The sequence below is a fragment of the Microtus pennsylvanicus genome, chromosome 18 (genome assembly GCF_037038515.1).
Source record: "Microtus pennsylvanicus isolate mMicPen1 chromosome 18, mMicPen1.hap1, whole genome shotgun sequence".
Taxonomy (NCBI): domain Eukaryota; kingdom Metazoa; phylum Chordata; class Mammalia; order Rodentia; family Cricetidae; genus Microtus; species Microtus pennsylvanicus.
The window spans coordinates 17,963,401-17,985,844 of NC_134596.1; the positions used below are offsets into that span (position 1 = coordinate 17,963,401).

The 22,444-nt window shown below is 46.1% G+C and overlaps 1 protein-coding gene across 2 annotated transcripts in view; it reads left to right on the forward strand.

Moving 5' to 3' along the window:
* The first annotated feature begins 13,452 nt into the window (after positions 1-13,452).
* The window catches only part of Igf1r (insulin like growth factor 1 receptor), a 267,729-nt gene continuing 258,737 nt past the window's right edge, over positions 13,453-22,444 (forward strand). For both annotated transcript variants that reach the window (XM_075952901.1, XM_075952902.1), the window contains exon 1: positions 13,453-13,625. In XM_075952901.1, the coding sequence (XP_075809016.1) occupies positions 13,532-13,625 (94 nt within the window). In that variant the 5' untranslated portion in view covers positions 13,453-13,531. The remainder of the gene's footprint in view (positions 13,626-22,444) is intronic.

Genomic DNA, 22,444 nt, shown 5'->3' on the forward strand with positions numbered 1-22,444 from the left:
TAGGTGGCAGCAATCTTGGGGGCTGTGGTAGGTTGCTCCAGAAGGTGGTGTATGCTTTGAATCTGCATCCAGTCTACAGTGTGATTTCTCCATGAGGCCAGGAATCACGAGGTGGGAAAGGAAATGACACTGGACACCTAAGTTCTCTTGATTGTATTTTATTTTTCTTTTTTTTCTTAATGCGACATAACTAGGCGTCCATGTTTACTTTGCTCAACACATACACTTGAAAATTGATATTTGAAAAACTGACGACTGTGAAATTATTCCTTTTCATTTGTTTGTTTTTATTTTTGTTTTGCTTTGTTTTGTTTTGGTTGATTGGTTGGTTTTTCTTTTTAAATTTTGTTTTGTTCCCAGGGGGGGGTTGCAAGGGCAGAGGGCAGATGGGGATCGGGGGAGATGGTCCAGGAGATGGGTGGGATTAGGATGCATAATGTGAAATCCAAAAAGAATCAATAAATGTTTTTAAAAGAAAAGGGAAAAAAGAAGAAAAACTGGCCACCGTCTGCATTTAAGGCAGCTTTCTTTTGCCATTCTACCGTGACACTGGGATTATCTCTCATGTCTTCCTGGATATCAGTTTCCCTAGCTGTAAGTTCTTGCGACAGCACAGATGGCTGGTTAAGGAGAGGGGAATGGAGAGTTGGACACCATGCCTGCTGAGCGCTGCTACTCAATGAGAGGCACTTGCTTCCCTCCTGCTCTGGGAGAGCCCATTTTTATAAGCAACAGGAATGTTTCACTAAACAAATGTCCTCAGACTTTGCTGCGCATGTTTCCTAGTTTCCCAACAGCAATTTTAATTCTAATAAGAATCCACTTTTAAGATTCTCCTGAAAACAACAAAAGCTACAATTTATATCGAGGGGTTGTATTATGAACACTGCCCTGAATCTCATAGTTTTCTTATGACACAGAGATAGCAAACTTGGCATTCATAGAAAGTTCACAGAGGGTCTTAGGTGTCCTTCAACCCTAGATGGGTTTACAAAGTGCATGTAGAACCAGAGGAGGGTTCTAAAAAAGAAATTCTATTTGCTTTTGCTTGTATGTGTGTTTATGCTTTATGTGTGGACACGCATGCCATAACATGTGTATATGGTTTACAGAACACCTTTGTGGAGTCGGTTCTCGCCTTCGACCTTTACATGGGTTCCAGGGATCAAACTCAGATCGACAGGTCTATAAAGCAAGTGATTATAGTGGCTTAGCCATCTTGTCTGCTGAGCCATCTTGCCAACCCCAGAAGATTTTGCCCTGAGAAAAACCATCGTTTGAGAGACACTGCATGTCCTTTACTGTAACCCAGCTTGGTAAAGATGACATTGAACGTGACTCTGCCTGCCTCAATTTTAACTTAAAAATGATTGCCAGGTGGCGGTGGTAGTGCACATCTTTAATCCCAGCACTTGGGAGGCAGAGACAGACGGATCTCTGACTTTGAGGCCAGACTGATCTACAGAGGGAGTTCCAGGACAGCCGGTGCTACACAGGGAAACCCTGTCTTGAAAAACAAAACAACAACAACAACAAAGAACCTGCAAAGAAGGAAAATGAGATTGGGACATGTGGAGAAAAGAGAAGGATCAGGGAAAAAGAGAGGTGACTGGTACAGACCACGGGCGTAGATGAGTGAACACATCCTTGAGCCTGTGGAGGATGAATGTACTCTTGTAACTGGGGCCCACTGGAGAGTAAGAAACAAGCATCTGCTGATTGTTGGTAAACAGGAAGACAGGATACTTGTAAGCATGGACGGGACCCAGCCGGTGATGATTTACGATTTTTCAGTGTTGCAGGGGTATGACAGTGATGTAAATTCAGAAAGAACCGTGCTTCAATGTATGGCTTAGCTCTCTTCCTGCGTTGCTGATGCGTATTACAGTTTTCTCTTACGACGACGCCCAGTCCCAAGGTCAGGAGGGACAACAGTTAGCACCCTGCCATGTGCTATGGCTGAGCAATGGTGCTGGAAGTTTCTCTGGTAAGACATTTGGACTTAAAGCTGGGCAGTGGTGGCGTACTCCTTTAATCCCAGCACACTGGAAGCAGAGATAGGCAGATCTCTGAGTTCGTGGCCAGCCTGGTTTACAAGAGCTAGTGCCAGGACAGGCTCCAAAGCTACACAGAGAAACCTTGTCTCAAAAAAAAAAAAAAATTGTCCTTAGCTTATTTTCAGTTTGTAATGGCTTTCATCTGGAAACTGACTGCATGGTTCTCCAAGGGGCATCTGTATATAAACTATATTGTGGAATAAACCGGTTTTTTTATATTCATTTTCTGATGGGCCAGCATTTGCTTTATTTAGTACCTAGCACATGGTAGACATGCTTCCCTTGGTACCTACATCATGCCAGGAGAATAAAAACTCTCTCTTTAAGTAGCAGATCAGTGTGTGGGTGAGCACACACAAGAGAGGGGGGGGGGGCGGGGGTAACTTGACTGTCAAGTTGGGATGCTGTTGTCCTCCTTGCAAGCCCAGTGTGTCACCTAACAAATGCAAACAAAGGGACTTCACACAGAATGCATTTGGCTTCCCTGACCAGAGGCCTGGGAGTGGGCCGTGTGAATATTTTTCCAGGCTGAGTGGCCATTGCCTTCATCCTAGTCTCAGAGATCCATTATTCCAAAAAAAAGTTACAATTGCTGTGACACATGAGTCTTTCTCTCTAGCTTGCCTCTTGTGACCTACCATTCCATTGCTGCCGTCACAGCCTCTTCAAGGTGTCCCTCTAGCAAGCCTGGAGCTCTCTGTCCCTCCCAGCGGGGCTTTAGGATTCTATTCTGACAGCTGGTTTCTGATTGTTTTTTTTTTCTTTTGCCTGTGTTGCCATGAGTGTCCCTTAAAGGGAATGAGGAAACCCACACATGTGTCCCAGCCCCCCAGCAGGAGAGCGAGTGGGATATGAAGTGGACGAGCAAGGATCTGAAAAACCTCTACCTACAAAGTCAGCTCTGCAAATAGTCTGAATTTTTGGTTTAAATACTGTAAAAGTTGAAGCATTTCCTTGAAGTTACAAGTATTTTAGTCTCTCTCTGTGTCTCTCTGTCTCTCTCTCTGTCTCTGTCTCTCTCTCTCTCTCTCTGTGTGTGTGTGTGTGTGTGTGTGTGTGTGTGTGTGTGTGTGTGTGATATGTTTCTGATGCAGGGATAGTTGTGTAGCCATCGAAGGGCTTTGTAAAAATGGTTCCAGGGATTGAACTCAGGTCATCAGTTTTGCATGGCCAGGACTTTACCTACTGAGTCATCTAGCTGCCCCCCTTTTATCTTTCTAAAGGTTTGAGGGGGTGGTCTGCTGATTAAGTGCACTGGCTGCTCTTCTAGAGGACCCAGGTTTAATTCCCAGCACATATGTAGTGGTTCCCAACCATATGTTCCAGGGGACTCCCTCTTTTGGCTTCCATGGATACTAGGTATGGCATGCACAGACACACATGCAGGCAAAAATATCCATAAAGAGTCATAAAACAAAAACAAATAAGTCTTAAAACATAATTAGAAATGAACATGGATGGCTAACGGGCCAGCCAGGTGGTGTAACTGTGACGTGACAAAGGAGAGGCTCAAGTGATTTGTCAGCTGATGGCCAGAGCTGGAGCCTTTAGCAGGAATAGCTTCATAGAGAAACAGCTCGTTGGAGCTGGAACATGTTCAGCTACTCATAAATATAAGGTAGGACACAGACACACCTATGTCCTTGCTCTGCCACCTGAAAGACTCTCCCTCCAAGTAATTTAGCTCAGTGGCAGTAAGCAGAATTAGCAGCCTGGGTTGGGCTTTGGACAACATTCTGAATTAGAAAGAATCAGAAGACAGTGGAGAAAGAATTGATTATAGACCATGGCAGGAACTACAGAAGAACCATGAGTATATAGTGGCTGAAAGAACATGCCAGAAACAAAACCTGAAGTGATAAAGGAGCATTAAAGAGACTCAAGAGGCCAGTGAAATTGCCCCCAGAGGCCAAAACCAGGTCATTCTGAGCAACATGCTATTATTGAAATAAAAATGAAATGCTAGCATGGAAATACGAAATAAATACCCACAAGCCTATTTTGCTATAGAGAAATGATCAAACAAATAGCCATGAGCAGAGTTCTTCAAATAATTCACACAGACTCTTAGCTCTAAGGAGGTGGAACACAACTCTCTACCTCTTAAATGTGGGTGGCCCATGATAATTTTCTTTCCAAGAATATGGCAATGTGACTAGGTATGGTGGACTGCTGCCAGCGCTGTCAGACTGACAGTTACACACCCTTGATAGGAAACATCAAGAACGACACTTTATCACTGTGGGCTTGTCTTCTTCCCTGAAACACATCCCCCACTCTAATCGGGAGGGAGGAAATGAAATCCCAACTGAGGGACAGTCTGCAAAATATTGCATTCCCAAAACTGTCAAAGTTATCAAAACAAGAACAATTTAAGAAGCTGTCACAGTCAGGGGGGAGTTGTGATTCAAAGATGTCCTGCACGGCATTGCAGATAGAATTAGGAGAAAACCGAGGGAATTCAAGTAAAGTAGGGACTTAGTTAATAGTCATAATAAATAATCATAACAACAGATAATATCAACATCGATCTGCTAATTCTGGCAAATGGACTTTGGCCATATAAGATGTTACTATGGAAAACTCAAGGTGGCTACCCAAGACCCCTGTGACTATAGTAATTCTGTAAGTCCTTAACTGTTCTAAAATAAAAGGTTTTTAAAAGGCAAAGGAAACTCACAACAGATCCAGAGTATAGAAAATAATGTAACAGACCAGCTAGTTTTAACAGTACTGACTCTTTCTCTTTTTCCTTTTAAAGAAATAAGATGTTGCCAATGTAGTCCAGACTATTTCCTACTCCCCCGCCCTCGCCCTCTTTTCATCCCTGCCTATAAAGCCTGAAGCTGTTCCTAAATTCCATGTATTTTTCACTCTTGCTACATGTGTATGTATCTGGTAACAATAGATCCTATTGTCTCTGGGTTGCCAGTTACATAAGAGAGACCACACACGTTATTTAACCTTGCTGAATCACAATGTTGATTCATTGAAATCTAGTGTCTTCATTTTAACCTCTGTATAGTATTCTACTATATAAACAAATCATGTCATTCATCCTTCCATGCAGGGAAGATTGTTTCTAGTCTTCTTTTTTTTTTTTTAAACTAGAAGACAGTTCCACCTGATACTCTTATGCATCTCAGGGCAGGAGCCTAGAGCGTTCATGGGTACAATTCTTTATGAATGGAATTGCCAAGTTGTTGGTAGACACATCTTTAAGCTTACAGATACCAGCCAAATTGCCCTCCAAAGTAGACACACTAATTTATCATCCCTACAGTCATGAATCTAATTCTCCCTATTGTGCCTCATGAGAAGACTGTACTGCCCACGTTCTAATTATGCCAACTATCTTACTGAGTATATTTTTCTCTTACTGGATGCCCTGTTTTTTTTCTTTTTTTGAGTTGCTTGTTTATGACTAGAGTCATTTTGTACCAGATTGCTTTTAATTTTCTATATGTATTTAATTTGCCACAAAGGCAACACAAAGTTCTCAGGTATCTTGGTCATGGATGTACTGGAGCTGGTTTAGTGTCTTGCAAGTAATTGGAGTCTGAATCTTTTTAACTCTGTACCTAGTAGCCTCATTTTGGGTGTTCAAGTTGGTCACGGTGGGAATATTCGTACAGGTGAAACTGACAATGCCAATGAATCACGGCTTCCTCCAGTTCCACATACAATGTCGAAGTTTATGTGCCAACTATTATCTTAATGTCTATCTGCCCTCGCCTGTTCTAACATCTTCCTCAATGTGACTGACAAGTATCAAGTTCTGATCTCTGACTTTGGCCCATTGGATCCAGACCCAGAACCTCTTTCAGGTGTGGTTTGATCAGGATTTCCAGAATACAAGACAATTTTAGTATCTTTTTGAGCACTTGTGTCTTCAACTGTAGAGGATACTTCTTACTTATTTAAAAGCAAATCCAAATTCTTTCAGTGCTCCAGGAGACACAGTAATTCAAACATACATTTAGAATCCATGTATTGGATTAGAATGGAAAGGGACCACAAATAACACGTCAGCATCATCTTATTCAATCCAATGATTCTTTGGATACTTTCTCCTGAAGGTGTGAGTTTAGTGTCTGCACAGACATGCCAAAAAAATGAGGGCTCTCTGCCACACAAAACACATTCCTACCAGAGACTGAAAAAAAAATTCAATTTATTTGTCTTGATAGGAAAAGATCTTCCAGAGAACAGAAGTATACTTTCTAGTGGTCTTGCTCCATGCACTAGCCACTAGAAGCATACCTAACAATCATTTCTCAGGTAGCAAAAAATCAAGGGTCCTATGGCATTTCTCCTAACATCAATATGTACATCTCCATCCATCCTCACTGGATGTGGAAGCCAGCCTGTTTCTATGTCCCAGTGCCAGTGTTGGATTCTTTGCTTGATCAAAGACCCTTCGAAGACAGATGGAAGGGAAACAACTCCATTCTGCAGATGTGGCTACCACACTGGAGCCAATGGTGTTTTTCATCTGTGCCTTCTGGAAAGATATCTGTGTTCAGTAGCCTGTTTCTTAAGGCCAGAGACAAAGTCAGTCATCAGAAACCTAACTCCTTGGCTATTAAAAATATCACAGAAGAGGCGTGGTGTAGTGGTGCATGTCTTGAATCCCAGCATTCAGTAGACAAGGGTAGGTGGATCTCTGCGAATATGAAGCCAACCTGGTCTACATACTGAGTCGCAGGCCAGTCAGGGCTACACAGTGAGCCCCTGTCTCAAGGATATAAATGTATCTTACAGAACAAGCCTCCACTGGGACTTAATACTCCAAATAGAACATTTGCAGGAAAATTCTCAGGTTGGAACTTCCTTTTGTGGGTTACCGTGGCTACTTTGCCCTGCTTTAGCGATGTTTCTGTTTGTCTTTCTTAGGGGACTATATATATATATATTATATATATATATAATATATAATATATATATATATAGAGAGAGAGACTTAGAACTGCTAAATATACCTTCTTATCTAAGAAACACTAATTTGTAAACAAACAATAAAAAAAAACTCTCTTAGTGAAGCAAGGTAAGAAGTCATCATTCCCTGAGCCTGGGTAGCATGATTTATAGACTGTTGGTCATTTGACAGAGAAGACAAAGGTACATTATAAAGTGCTAGAATATCAACAGAAACCAAAGGTATCACGGTATCTTCAGGCTGAAAATTCCGTGACAGCTTTATCATTTCACAGAGAAAAAGACCAAAAGCTAGAGAGATTCACAGAAAGCCACACCACTTACGCAGAGTCAAAAGGGGCTGGACAGCGTCTCAGTGTGCTTCTGCCTGGCACACTGTACCGATGATCAAACGCCTCAGAGCTGTTGGCATTAATAAGAGGAAACAGACATTTGATTTCCCCTGCATCTTCACGTAATCGAAGATGCCCCGCATCATCGAAGAAGCCTCTTCTGCACTGTCTGCCATGCAGGGATCTTTGCTATTCATATGTCTGAAGGTTAATTACATGGAGGACTAATGATGGCACACCTAACCGCTACAAATAACAGCTGAGGAAGATTGCACTCACAGACGGTGTGTGTGTGGGGGGGAGGAGCCTGTGTGTGTCTATTCATTTCCTCAGATTACCGTGTAGGGCATGATTCATGTCCACTTTCAAGTCAGGTGTCCTCATGCCCCCCTGTGAGATACTGTGCTTCAGGCAGTGTGTGGCCACAGAAGCTATGCAGTCTCCGCCTTGGATCGACGACAGTCCCAATGACGCCTGTCACTCCTATCCCAGACCTGGGTTTTCCATGAACTTTTCCTTCCCTGTTGCAATTTCACTGGACAGCATGGTAAAAGCAGCCCTAGGAGGGTCTTCTCTCGCCTGGTTTCGTACGAATGCCCTCTGTAATCCTTACATGGATGAGTACAGCATTGATGCCTTGAAAGCTGGTTGCTGGTGAAGCCCAAACAGAAAAGTTTGTCAATTATCTGGGTGTGATACCTCATTCCTGTTAAGTCCAACACTTGAAAGGCTGAGGCAAAAAGACCAGGAGAATCAGGAGTTCAAGGCCAGCCTGGGCTGTATGAGACCTTGCCTCAAGAATAAATAAATAAATAAATAAAAAGGAAAATCTTAAGCTGAACATACCACATCTCTAGTTTCTTGTGGCTGTGTGGGGACAGGAAGCAGCCACAGCATCACGCCTTTGTGTCCCTGGACTTCTCCACAAGGCAATGTGATTACTTCCATAGCCGAAGGCCCTTGTGGGAGGTCTCCAATAGAGGCACTCCTAAAAGACAGTCATCTATAAAGACAGCCTGGGTAGGGAGATTGGAACTTCTAATAATTCATATAGAAGCAAAACCAAGGAGCACTTGGGTTAGCTTTTTTTTTTCTTTAGAACAACTGTAAAGTTTTCGGCGTACACCCTGCCCTCTTCAACATCTAAATCAGATACAACCACATGAACTGAAGTACATGTGTCGAAGGTGTACGGCTTGACGGTTTTGGTGAATGCATGTACTTAGATAATAGCCCACCTGAGGTCAGCCGGTTGCCACCATCCCAGCAAGGACTTCGTTTCTTTTTCTTCTGAATTGAAGTTCCTCATTCCCTACCCACCAAGGGCAACCGCGAGCCTAATTTGGTTTAGGTTTCCTAGATCCATTTTGCCTGCTCCTGAATTTCATTTGAATGGTCTAATGTAGTATGTATTCTTTTGTGTCTGGCTTATACATTCTGCTCTGGAGACTTGTTCATGTTTTCACAAGGATTAGCAGTTAGCTCCTTTTTATTGCTAGGCAGTGTTGTGTTAGATGATTTGTTTATCCATTCTCCTTCTCAAATACTTTTGGGTGTTTTCCAGATTTTCAATATAATGAATAAAGTGGCTACCAGCATTTGTCATATAGTTATTTTTTTTGTGAATTTATTTTATTGCTTTTGGTTAAAAGATAGGGGTAGAAATGCCAGAGCCTAAGTTTGGTGTGTGTTCAACTCTTTCGGAAACTGCCAGTCTGCTTCTCACAAAATGGATTTTGTTAATGAAGCCAATTGTCCTACAAAGTGAATTTTTACATTTCATTTTATATTTGTTTTTGTCTTAAGGTATTGATATAGTATGGGTATGTATTCTTCTGAAATGTATTCTTCAGTATCAGATTAATTACATCATTTTAGTTTTTCTTAATAAATATTTTTGAATTGGTCACAAAACAAATTAAAATCTGGAAGATTCATATTGGAAAAAATTGAAATCTGTTACATACTTTGTTTTCTTTAATATTCAATATATGCAAAAATTCCTGGAACATGTGTTAGTCATAAAGTATAATCATAAAGTGGAGGTTTGTAAATCTTCCATGTTTGCAAGAATTTTGTGTGTGCTTAGGAGATGCCTCTCTTCCCTCCAAGAGAACAAATACCCTTCATTCATCTTTTATATAATTGATATATTTATTTCTATAACCACATACTGAATTTTGTTGGTCAAAAAAAGTTCATTTTTTTCTTTGCATTCAAGAGCTTCATCAAAATAGTGTCATGTTGTGTGGCTTTTTGGAACATGAATAGGCTTTCTCCACATCCTGTCTGGAAGATCTTGCCCTTGATAGCCAAGACTTTAGTTCACTCCCTTACTGTGGATTAAGATCATTCTGGAAACTGGTCACCACATACCACACTACCTATGACACAATGATCTGGGCTATGTCTCACATGTTCACTGCTTACACGTTAGATCTTTGGGGAGTCTGGTACACTGAACAAAATAATTAGATCTGAGGCTGCTATCAAGTAAAAAAAATATTTTTAATGAGAACAAGAAACTCCTTGCTGCTCAAAAAGGAAGAATGTGTAAGATGCTTAGGGAAAATGGTGTGAAAGAAAATGTGTGAGCCACCATGCCTATAGGGGTGAAACACACAGTGTTTTATTTCCAGGGTCGAAGAAAAGTAAGTTTGGGTAGGCAGAAGGAAATCACCAAGAAAAGTGAGAACCAACATCTTTTTCAGTGCTAAGATAGAGCCTAATAGCAAGGTCAGTCTCATCTCATCTTCCAAATATTAAGCATTCAGATTCTCTGTCTAAAAATATTCATCTCATTGACCTTGAATACATTCGGAAAACATTCAAAAATTCACAGGTAAAGTGTAATTTTTGGTAAAACAAACACATAACAACTAAAGGCTTCCACTACAAATAACCATTATTTCTCTTTGTTCTATAAACTTCTGTTTGCAGAGACAAATGTACAAACATTTTCATAACTAATATTAAAAGCATATTGCATTTAAAGATTTCATGCTTCACAAACCTAAGAATCACTGGTAAACTTTGCTTTAATCAACAAATATGCATCAAAACATTCTGAAATCAAATCTAATGTTATTCCTTTGCATTTGAATTATCTGCTGAGAGTACCAGGCTGGAAGTATTAAGACTCCCTTCGATGCAAGGGAATGCTCTGAAGAAATACTTTACAACTAGGAGACTGAATTTATATTTTAAAACGATGCATGATAAATTAAAGTTCTAACATATTTATTTTTTAACGTCCAGGAATATCTAAAACTGGAAGAATACTTAAAACTAAGGCAAGTTTCAGCTAAAGAAAATAGCCCTGCATGTGTAATTTTTTTCTTTCCTTTTAAAATGTCCCTTCTATATAGTTGATTCACTGAACATAGCCCACAATTTCCAAGGGAAAAACTGATTCAGGCAATACAGAAAAACATGGGCTTAGTTCCCTCAACGGTAGCTTTTGATTTGTCTTCAGCTCTAAATTTAATAAAAATCCTCTATGAAAGATGGGATGCATAAGTGTAATGCCGAAATCTTTTACTATTCGAGTAAATGAAAGAAACCTTTCTTTGCTACAGAACGGCTCCTCTCCACCAACCAGACAGTCCGACTGTTTACGAGAAAAACACTTCTATTTGATCCAGACATTTACAAGACTTATGAGCCATCTTCTTATTTATTGTGGATATCAATTAGCCTGAGTCATGAAGCCCGACCGCATTAAGGGCGACACGTGATTCAATCACTATTTTTAAAAGTCCACGTATTTCAAACTCTTCTCTCCAGCCATTGCTGGTTTCTCCCCCTTTGAGACCTGGCCTCCGCAGTGTTTGTTCGTTAGATGGCAGTCCCGGGGAAGCCTCGTCTTGGGGAAACCTCTCCTCTGGCACATTCGCGAAAATCACGGAGGAGACTTGGGCTGGTGCTAGTTTCTAGTTACTTACGGATCAAGTGAAGCTAGGGGGACTCGGAGGGGAGGGGGATTTGAGGCAGGTGCGGGTGGGTTTCTGCAGTGGCCACCGCACCCGGGTGAATGCCACACGTTCTTAGGTTGGGAACCAAGCCAAACATCGCGTCCGGGGTCGGGGTACCCGCCCGCGAATCCTTCCTTGGGAATCCTTCGGACACGCCCCCCAGCTCCGGGTTCCCCGCAGCCCGACACGCGCTGCAGTCCCTCTCCGCAGCTGCCCACGTGGTGGAGCCCGGAACAGCGCGGTGCGGTGGAGCGCCCTCAGGGCGGGAGATGGAGATGGGAGGCCCGGCCAGCACGACCCAGCCGAGCCGATCCCCGACTCGGGGCCCCCACATTTCCTCCCCCGGAGGGAGGGAGGCGACATTCCCCGAGCCAGCCTTCCCGGGCGGCCGCCGCGCCCTCTGGCGGCCGTCGCGGAGACGCGCCCTGGGCATGAGGGGCCGTCTGTCTGGGTCCCCTTTCCAGGGCTGGGGGGCCCGCGCTGGGATCGCCGTGCTCCGAGAAGAGCCACGCGGACCGCGCCCTGTCCTCTCCCCGGCTGCGTGCGAGCACCGGAATACCCGGGGAGTGCCGCCACGGACGCCCAAGTCTGGCGTGGAAAGTGCCCTGCGTAACAATCTTCGGGGGTCCCCTTTCCCCCAGGTGTGCCCCTCCCGACGCGCCCGGGCTTCCCACCACGCTGCGAAAAAATGCGGCATGCATGCACTTATTTATTTATTTTGCAACAGCTGCAAGAAACAATGAAGCTTTTTCCACCGAGCAGGCCGGCGCGCTCTCCAGCCGCGCTGTTGTTGTTTTCAATGAAGCTACGGGGCCGCACTCCCCGCCCACCGCGCCCGCAGCCTGCCCGCTCGCCCGCACGCCCCGCCGCTTCCCGGGCCACCGAGTCCCACCGGCGCCCGGGACATTGTTTTTTGGAGTCCTGCGGGAGGGGAGGGTGCATACTGGGCTGGCCGGCGCAGTGCGGGTGGGGGCGGAAGCGTGGGCGCGCGCGTGGCTCAGTGTGCGCGCCGGGGCCAGCGCGGGTGGAGGCGCGGGGGGCGGTGCCTCCCTAGCCCGGCTCCCCACGCCCGCGCTCCGCTCCGCACGTCCCTGCGATCCCTAACTCCGGCTCTTGGCGCCTGCCGAGTCGGGGCCCGGCCCTCGGCGCGCCGGGACTGCGGCTGTGGCCGCTTGGAGTGTGCGCGCGGGCACGTGTGCGCGGCCCCGAGAGCGCGCGCGTAGAGCCCCCAGTGTGTGGCGGCGGCGGCGGCGCGGTGAGGCTGAGGCTCTTGTTTACCAGCATTAACTCCGCTGAGCGGAAAAAAAAAGGAGGGGGGGGGAGGGAGGACCTAGGAGGAGCGAGCGCACCGGGCGAACTCCGGAGAGGCGAGCGACAGGGAAGCCGCCAGCGAGCCTGTCCCGGCGCGCCCGGCGCTCGCAGACCCTCGGCCCCGCTCCTCGGACCCTCCACGCCTCTCCCGCGCCTGCGAGAGCTCCACGGGGCGCGGCGCGCTCGGCTTTGACCTTCAGCGAGCCGGAGCCCCCGCGCACGGAGTCGGCGGCGGGCGGGGGCCGACGCGGGGCGGCGGGAGCGCTGAGCGCTGCACAGCCGCCGCTTTGTGTATGTGTATGTGTGTGCGTGTGTGTGTGCGTGTGTGTGTCCTGGATTTGGGAAGGAGCTCGCGGCGGCGGCGGCGGCGCTGAGGGAGGAGGAGGAGGCGGCGGCGAGCGGAGCCCAGAGGAGGAGGAGCCGGAGGAGGGGGAGCCGCTCATTCATTTCCACTCCGCATATCTGCCCCTCGCCGGCCTCGCCCGCGCCCGGGACTTCGGACCAGTCTCGCCAACTGCGTCGCGCTCTCCCGCCTCGGAGGCTTGGGCGGTCGCTCTCTCCGGGGATCTGGGGGCGTTTGTCCTCGCCTGCGGCGATTTGGGCTTTGCTCCTCTTTCGGTAACAGTTTTTCCCCCCTCTTCTGCATCTCTGGGTTTGCAAATGGAGGCCGACGACGCCGACAGCCCGCCCCGGCGCGCCCCGGCTTCCCGACTCCGCCGCGCCGTGGGCCGCTGCTGCCGGCGCTAAGGGGCCGCCCCGCGCCACCCTCCCCGTCCACGCAGCCTTCCGAGGATCGTCGCCTGCGCTGCGCTCTTGTTTTTGGACGAGAGTGAGAACTGAGTTGGAGACTTTTTTTTCTCTTTTCTTTTTCTTTTTTTTTCTTTTTTGAGAAAAGAGAATTTCGTCCCAAATAAAAGGAATGAAGTCTGGCTCCGGAGGAGGGTCCCCGACCTCGCTGTGGGGACTCGTGTTTCTCTCCGCCGCGCTCTCGCTCTGGCCGACGAGTGGAGAAAGTGAGTATCTGCCCGCCGCCCGCGGCCACTGCGGGAACTTTTCCTCCGAGGGGCTGCGCCCTGTTTGGGAAAACCCAGTTGCCACGGGCGCAGCTGTCGGACTCACTCCGGGGCTCGGGAGCGGAGGGTGGGGCTCTCCCGGAAGGCCAGAGCGGAGAGGGGCCAGAGCTCCCAGCCCACGAGCCCCACCGGCCCTGGTTCAGCGCATCCGCGCGCGGGAAGGGCCTCGGAGCTTTCTCTTTCGCTGTCCCGGGAGCGCTGTCCCGCGCGCGGCCTGGTGGGTGGGCAGCACTTGTTCCCCGGCGGTTCAGGAGCAGCCCACGCGTGGGCACTTGATGGGGAACTTGGTGTCTGGGTGGGGACTCGACCCACCTCCCTCTCCCCCGCCACCTTCGCCTCTCCCCACCGCTGCGCGCGGGCCTCTCCGCACCCAGCGCCCATCCCGCTCAGCGCACCACGGTGACAGCACCTTGGGAGGCTCCACGGGTGGCTGCTGGGGTAGACCGAGTGCACCTTGGTGGCGATTTGGAGCCTTCTGCCCCGCGGGGTGCAAGTTGTCCTTGAGGGAGAGGTGCGGGGTGGGGAGGCCTCGCGGCCCCAGGACACGTTTCCAAACATCACGGCGCGGCCTCCTGTCGCCCAAGTTGTTTGGCCCATCAAGCTCCTTGAGTTCTTGGCCTTATGGCATCTCATGAGCCGGTGGGCGTCTAGTCCCCATTTCCCTCACGATTTGGTGACTCGGGGCTGTCCAGTGTGGCTCTGGGGTTCAGGGTGTACTCCCGGACTTTTCCCTAGGGAAGTGTGAGCTTGGGACCTTCTTCATACTCCTTCGGCGGTGGGGGGACTTGGATCCTCAATTTTTAGGGTCCTTGGGCAGTTTCTCAGTTTTTACCTAGCCCTGGACACCTCTTCTTCCGAAAAGCGTCTAAGTTAGACGTGGTAGGGGCATCATCCCATGCGCAGAGCCGACGTGCTTTTCCACACACATGTGCTCTCAGCGCGGATTTAGGCGCACCCACAGCCACACGACCACGAGGGGACACCTGGACGCCCGGCCCGGGGGAGAGGTGTCCTGTGCGGTGGTTTGGGCGGCGTCAGGATGTGGAGCATGGTAGTGAAGGGGCGGTTGTTTTGTTTTGCGAGCGCGGAGCCCTGGCCTTGGTTTTGTTGTGGCCAGAGTTGTGTTGTACTGCCCCCCCCCCCCCGCCCCGCACTTCCTTTGTACATACTTAATAAGCGGTATCGCTCCTCGCTCGCTATCGCTTGCAATCTGATAGCTTTTGTTTTGGTGGTGTCGGTAGGAGGAGTGAGTGCGTGCGTGTGTGTGTGTGTGTGTGTGTGGGGGGGGGGGGGTTGTCTCTGGGAGTGAGAACTCTACAGTGGCAGGAGGAGGGCAGAAGGAGGAGGGGGGTTTTTCTCGAGAAAAACAATGTGGCATACTGGTACTTTTGAGATGGTAGAGTAATTTGAACACGATTAAAAGTTTAAATTCAGTCTCTGAGCTGGGGCTGGGGAGGTGAGGGCGTGCGGATGAGTAATGGTTGCAGAATGTATGCAGGTGGTGCCTATTAACTTCGAAAAATCACGATGAAGCCTTGAGTTGGGGGGGGGGACGATGGAGGCTGCGCGGGGCGTGCGGCCCCACCATTAGGGTGGTTAACAAAGGCTGTTTCTATAAACAAACCCCTGAACCTCTTTTAAGTAATGTCTACGATGGAGCATGAGCAGATCTTTATAGAATTATAGCTGTTTACTGCCTAGAGCAAGGCGCAGACTGGGGCCGCCCCACAAATCTGGGCTCTCCTGTCCTTTGTTTTCCAAACTTTGAGCACACTGGATTGGGCGAAAGGCTTCTGGCTCCCTTCTACTCAGTCCTTTAGATGGTGTTTGGGGGCAGGGTGGATTTCCATCCTTTAAGGACTAAATATGGTTTAGAAGACACTAGGAAACGAGTCCATTTTACTATGGCATCCTATTGAACTCTGTGTGCTTTGTCTACTTCTGTTATTTAATAGTAGAAGTTCTGAAATGCGAAGTAGCAGCGATGGCCTTGCTTCTCAGGGCAGGGTGCAGACGTCTGAACCAGGTTGAGTCTGGGTCTCCAGGAAGAATATTCTTTGTCCAGAACAAGGACAACGGGAGGATGTTTGAATGTGTGTTGTTTTAATGCTGCTCATCCCAAGGCTTTCTTAAAATGTGATGGATGTCTAGAAAGCGTCCGGAGTCCTGGTTATGGGCTGCTGAAGTTCTGACTCACGGCAGGCAGTGACTGCTCGTTACAGTTGAAGGGGTCCATGAAGCATAGGCACACCGTCTGTAAGGTGTAGGCCCACTGAACTCAGACGGAAGGCCCTGGATCCCAGCAGAGGCAGGCTTCGAGTTAGGGATTGGTGAGTCTTTGAAGTGGGACAGTAGTGGGGTGTTTTTCATCTTTCACTTGGGACTGTGGAAGTTTCTTGATGCAAAGGCCGCCTTGCAGACATGTTTGCTTTGTAGCAGGATGCTGAGCAGAGATTCTAAACAAGGGAATTGAGGTATGAGTGGCAGCCAGATAATCTAGGACTGTTTTCTGTTTGAAAATGCACCGTACACTTTGGAGTTACTGTGGCCAGCTCCTAAAAAGGATTTAGTCATCTTTCTGCCGAGGGCACGGTAGCATCCTATTGTCAGAGGAAAGGAGGTACCCGTGGAATGTTGGTGTTTAAGGACCTTAGTTAGTGTTATCTACCAGGAGGAGAACCCAGAATAAGAACTTTTGAAAGAACCTAAATAGCAAATTATAGTTTAGGTTTCTTTGCAGGGAAATAGCAAGTCAACTGTACTTCATGGAGGGACAGGCTGGTGGGAAGTCAGGGCTTGAAGTTTATTTAAAAGGTCTTACGTATGAATTGTGGAAAGGATTAGAAGAGAAGGGCTCAGTGAAATATGCCAGGGTTGAATAGAGGGGCCTTTAAAATACTACAAATAGAGAAAGAAGTCCGTTATAAAACACCAAATCTTCTATGATCCTGTTTATGTGAAATGTTCAGCCAATCCATAGAGACAGAGCTATTGATCCCCAGTTGCTGGGGGAGGAAAAGCTGGGGTACAGGAGTTTTTTAGGGAGTGATGAAAATGTTCTAACCTCAGTTTTTGGTGATGGTTATACAACTCTGAATATACCAAAAAAACAAAAAAGGCATTGATTTGTGTGTTTGTAAACAGCTGTCTTGGGGTGTGTGATAACATCTGGACCAATTTTTGTTTTTAATTGCAAAGACTGGGAAAAATACATTGTGCCGCCTAGGAGGTAGGATTTGGCTAAGATTATTCGGTAAACATTGCAGGTTGGTATTGCTCTTTTTTGTTTCTTTTCTAAATTTGTGAGTTTTTAAGGTTTATGAACTAGTGCAGTACAAATTGATAATCGGAGCTCTGACAGCAGGAATCGGATGCCACGCAAGAAATGGACAAACGGAGAAAAAAGAATCTTGATTATTTTTAGCTTGATGATGGAGTGGTTGAACTTAAAACAACAACGCACAGATACTAATGGTAGTGTAATTTTTTTTTTTGATAGTAAAAATCCTCAAACTGAACCTAAATTGATGGTCTGTCTGGATAGTTTAGGAGCCTGTTTGTGTCTGCAGGCTTCCAACAAAGAAATAATATGTTGTTTTGAGCAGGAAAGGAAGTTTATTTCTTGTATTAATTACAAGTGGTGGTGATGGCAGAAGAACTGCTTCTCTTTTCTTTCCTCAAGAAATAAAATTTAAATTAAAACACTCCACAATCGGAGTACATGGAACTTGGTTGGTTGTTTAGGAGTCTATATTGCCTTAAAATTTTTTTAAATGAAAACTTAAAATTTCTTAGAAAAGATTTAAGAATACACTCAAACCGTTGTGCCTTTAACTAAATTGTACATTGCCTTTTCCATAGGAACAGACATAGAAAGTAATGTTTGCACTGGTTTAGTCTTTTTCTCAAGGTTATTTATTGGTGAAAATATTTTTCTGCCTTTATTGTTGCAAGGTAGGTCAGTAATGATCACCAGCTGTACCATTTTCACTCCTTGTCCGTCCGTCCTTCCTTCCTTCCTTCCTTCCTTCCTTCCTTCCTTCCTTCCTTCCTTCCTTCCTTCCTTCTCTTGAGGTACTTTTATTTCCTTTTTAATTTGGTTTGTACTTCAAGGAACTGGATCCTTGAACTAGCCAGTAGTTAGTGGGCTCCTACTGTATGAAAGCCAGATTGGTGCTAGATACTGAATTCACCAACAGAGAAAGGACTTCCTTCCTAATACCTTTGGGGCACTTTCCATGTATTTGCATGAAAAGAAGTTCCTTGAAAAATCCTATCTCCCCCCCCCCCCACCAGACCTTCAGACACCCCCCCCCCCCCAAGACCTAGCATGCATTTTCAAGACCCTTTACAAAACAGTTTTTGTAGGGTTGGCTAGTCTGGTGGATAGCCAGTGCTACACTGCTCTTACCCTATGACAGGTTCCCTGGTGTTGGAATTTCACCATAGACCGTAGCTGATGGGTATCTGTCTAATCAGGCGTGTTTGTAACAGTGGTGTAACAGTGGCTAAAACTGTGCATATTGTATAATGGGTGTGCTCATGCCCCTGTAACCCTAATAAGCGAAAGTCTGAGGCAGGAGGATCACCAGTTTGAGGGCAGCCTGTGCTACATAGTGAAACCCTGTCTCAAGTTCAAATAGCAACAAAATAAAAATTAGTCACAGGTGTGTTCATAAATATTGTCTAGCAGGATTCAAATTTCAGGAAAGGTGGGACCAGTTTTAGAGGCTCTCCAAGTATACGTAGATTCCATAGCTTTGAGGTAGTCATTAGGAAATGTTAAGAATTTCACATATTTTTGTGATTTAAAAATGGACTTGTGTTTTAAAAGAATGAGGGGTAAGAGCAAGATGAAGAGGCAATAATACCTTAAATGATTTTTTTTTTTTTTGAGACAGGGTTTCTCTGTAGCTTTTGGAGCCTGTCCTGGAACTAGCTCTTATAGACCAGGCTGGCCTGGAACTCACAGAGATCCGCCTACCTTTGCCTCCCGAGTGCTGGGGTTAAAGATGTGTGCCACCACTGCCCAGCGATTTTTTTTTTTAATTATAAAACACACAAGACCAGTTTTTCTCTGGTTATGATTTTCTCTGTTTTGTTTTCAAAACTCATTTAAAACTCAACTCCAGAGGTATTTATGCCCGGAGGCCAGCTTGCTTTGAGCTGCTTTTCTTAGCCACTGTATGACAGGTGCTGTCTGAGCCCTAGAAACAAGCTGTTTTCCTGTTGGACTAAGTATGTAAAGCGTACTCACGTGCTGTGGCTACAGCTCTTGACTTCTCCAGAACACTTGAAAGACAGCAGACTGAATAGTGGGCGGTGTGCTCGGAAGGAGCCTCCTGTAAATAGCCTTTGGTCTCCGGTCAGCAAGAGGAAGTTTTCCCGTTCCTTATAAAGATGTGTGATTTGGCTTAAACTCGGAGTGGATGCGGTCCTAGTGTTTCGCGACACTGAGATCTATGGACACTGAGGAGAACATAGTTGGTGCCTGATATTTACAAAGATGATCATTAAAACATGTACAGATGCCCTATCTCAGTTCCCTTGCCCCATGGATCTGATTTGTTTAGAGATGAGGACATGGGTTTGTAAAAAAAAAAAAGAAAAAACGCTCAGTATAACAGTGGATCTTTAAACATAACCTTGGCACGATGAAGTCCATTTCCTTTGTTGAAGCGTTTGAAATTGACTAACAATAGTAGTATCTTTGGGTTTGGTGCCTGCGGATTTCTTGAAAACGCTGCGGTGTGTTTTCGGTCGTCTGAGCTCACATTTTACATTTCTGCAGATTTTTTTTTTAATCAAATGCCAGTTTCAATATGATGGATTAACATGTTGGATTTCAGAATCTTAAGGTCGGTGTGTCTTGAGCTGAGACTTTATCCGTCGTCTTCCTTAAATACATGCTGAATACTCACAAGGCTCGGTTCTCCACGTTAGAAGTACTGATACTATAATAAGTCTGGCTATTAGTTTGTTTTCAATGTATTGAACCATAGAAATTGAACCATAGAAAGTTTTGCCATGTTTGCTTAAAGAACTAAGAAACTAGTAAGAAAGGCTTACATTTCTCTTTTTTTTTTGGGTCCCAGACTGTAAGGATTTATACACTCACAGATTGCTGTTCAGACTTTACTTGACTAGAACAGAAAGCGGAATCTCCTGTGCTGAGGGCTGGACAGCTGGGGCTGCAGTAACTTCCACAGGATAACGATGCTGCTCTTCGGTTTTATATTTAGCCTCAGCTTGGTTCCTGCTGGTATGGGATGTGTTCCTGAAGCTTAGGGACCATCCCTCTATGCTTCCTGATGGGCTTGACACTTAGAGTTTCTCGTTTGGAGCATCTGGTGACCAGCTCCAGAGAGAGGGAGAGAATGTGACCGTGATGGAAGAGGACGCCAATCTCAAATTGTTTACTTTGCAATGGAATGACAGAAATGACTTTTGCAAGAATCGGAGTTTGTTTACTTGGTTTTATTTCTCTAGAGATGGTCTTGCTGTGTAGCCCTCCCGCCTCAGCGTCCTGAGTACTAGGATCATTTGTAGACCTGAGCTACCACACTTAGCGGGACATTTTGTTTTTGTTTTTCGAGACAGGGTTTCTCTGTAGCTTTGGAGCCTGTCCTGGAACTAGCTCTTGTAGACCAGGCTGCCCTCGAGCTCACAGAGATCCATCTGCCTCTGCCTCCCGAATGCTGGAATTAAAGGCGTGCGCCACCACCGCCCGGCTGTCAAGACATTTTTTAAAGGACTTTAGAAAGTAGTTTATCATTATTGCAGAAAGTTTCTGGTAGTGGGAGCTGGAACCTTAAAACTTTATTCTTTATTTCCCGTCTCAGTGCAGGAGTTACAGAGTTACTCACGGTGTGTACGCCTGTCTTCGTGTGCCTGTGTGTGCACTCATCCATCTGGATTGACTGACGACAATGTGAGGCTGTTGGGCGTCTGTGTAGTTAAACTTGTCGGTTTCTTTTTATTTATTTTATTTATTTATTTATTTTGGTTTTTCGAGACAGGGTTTCTCTGTGGCTTTGGAGCCTGTCCTGGAATTAGCTCTGTAGACCAGGCTGGTCTTGAACTCACAGAGATATGCCTGCCTCTGCCTCCCGAGTGCTGGGATTAAATGCGTACGCCACCATCACCCGACGTCAGTTTCTTTTTAAACACGGCACTTTGTTTGAGCTGGCTCTGGACTTGCCATTCTAAAAATTAGATTTCACACGGCAACAAGTATGTTTTATGATACCAAAGCAGAACTTAAAAGTCCCTGAGATATTTTGCATGTCTGCTTTGGCTTGTCTATAAAATCATTGGGAGTGTTTCTGATTGAGTGGATGAGGCATTACCAATTTAAGTCACTTTAAGATGTAGAAGCCTGATGGTAATTCGATAGCAATGAGTTAATATACAGGAATTTTCTTCTAATTTGAATTATTTTAATAACCTTTGATAACTAACTGGAAAAAAAAAGAGGAAATACCTGTAGAGATTCCAGGTGACCACTGTCCACTTGGGTGTCTGGAGGTTTGACAACAGCATCCTGAATCACTCTCTGTTGACTATTTTTAGATAGTGAGGTCGTCATCAGTTGTGCCCATGCTCATCCGTGGCTGGTGTTTGTTCTCCCCACTAGTTTTCCCTGGATGTCATTGTACTGAAGTGATACACAGGCAGGCTCCCAGACTTGCGGGGAAGTCCTGTGATGGCGATAGCTCTGTTGTCCACTTCTGGGAGTTAACGGGTTCACGTGGATGTGAATGTTTAGCCACAGTGCAGAGTAGTTGAATCACAGGAACTTACTTTGTTACAAGTGGCCTACCTCAGTTGGATGCTCTCTTTTCCGCGATCATTCTGCCGTGAGCTTTTTCAAGCCCCGAGATGGGCTCAGGATGGAAACTCTAGTTAACCTCGGCTCTACAACCTGCCCTTTTCTGAAGAGACTGCTTAATTGAATGTTTCCTCTCAGCCTCACTGAGTCATTTGAAATCACACAGATTTGCCCATCTCTGGTTCTGCCTCCATCCAGTCCAGACCTGCATCTCAAACCCTTAGAGTAGAGAGGACACCCTCCGCTGGTCTTTGAGCCGGTTCTCAGCCCTGTCAAGATTCGTAGGCTTTGTGTGCTCGCCAGCCCTAGATCCTCACTATGTGCTGCACCTGAGTCTACAGTTTTAACAGAAGTGTCTGTGTCCCCCTTCTCCCCCCCCCCCCCCCCACCATGTATAACACTGTCAGGCCCCAGAGTGATTCCCGGAAGCACCCAATGCTGCCTGAGCATCTGCATGAGCAAGCCATGGTGGTGTTCTCCACCCGGGATTTTGCTCCGTTTCCGTGGCTCGGTGTGATTTCTTCTGCCACCTCCCCACACTGAACATGGGACAGTGCTACTCTGGATGACTGGACTGTCGCCTGGGTCAAGATTCTTTTTTAGCTTTTAGTCCTTTGGTATAGCACATGCTGTATATGTGGAGACTCAAAATGATTGTGAAAGAAATTTCTCCTTGTCTCACCAGACCACCAGATAATATCATTTTCTAATATATTTAGAAAATTAAATTCAGGAAAATTTGGGGAGAAGGTATGTTTTTTTTTAATTTTCGTAAGTTGTGTGACTGAGTGTGTGTGGTTGTGAGTGTTAGTTCGGCCAGTGTGTGATGTCAGTTGACTCTTCCCAGCCCCCAGGACTTTCTAGGATTTTACTATGTAAGAGATGGTACCCTTTGTTTTTTTAACTCTGCTTTCTTCTTCTTGTGAGG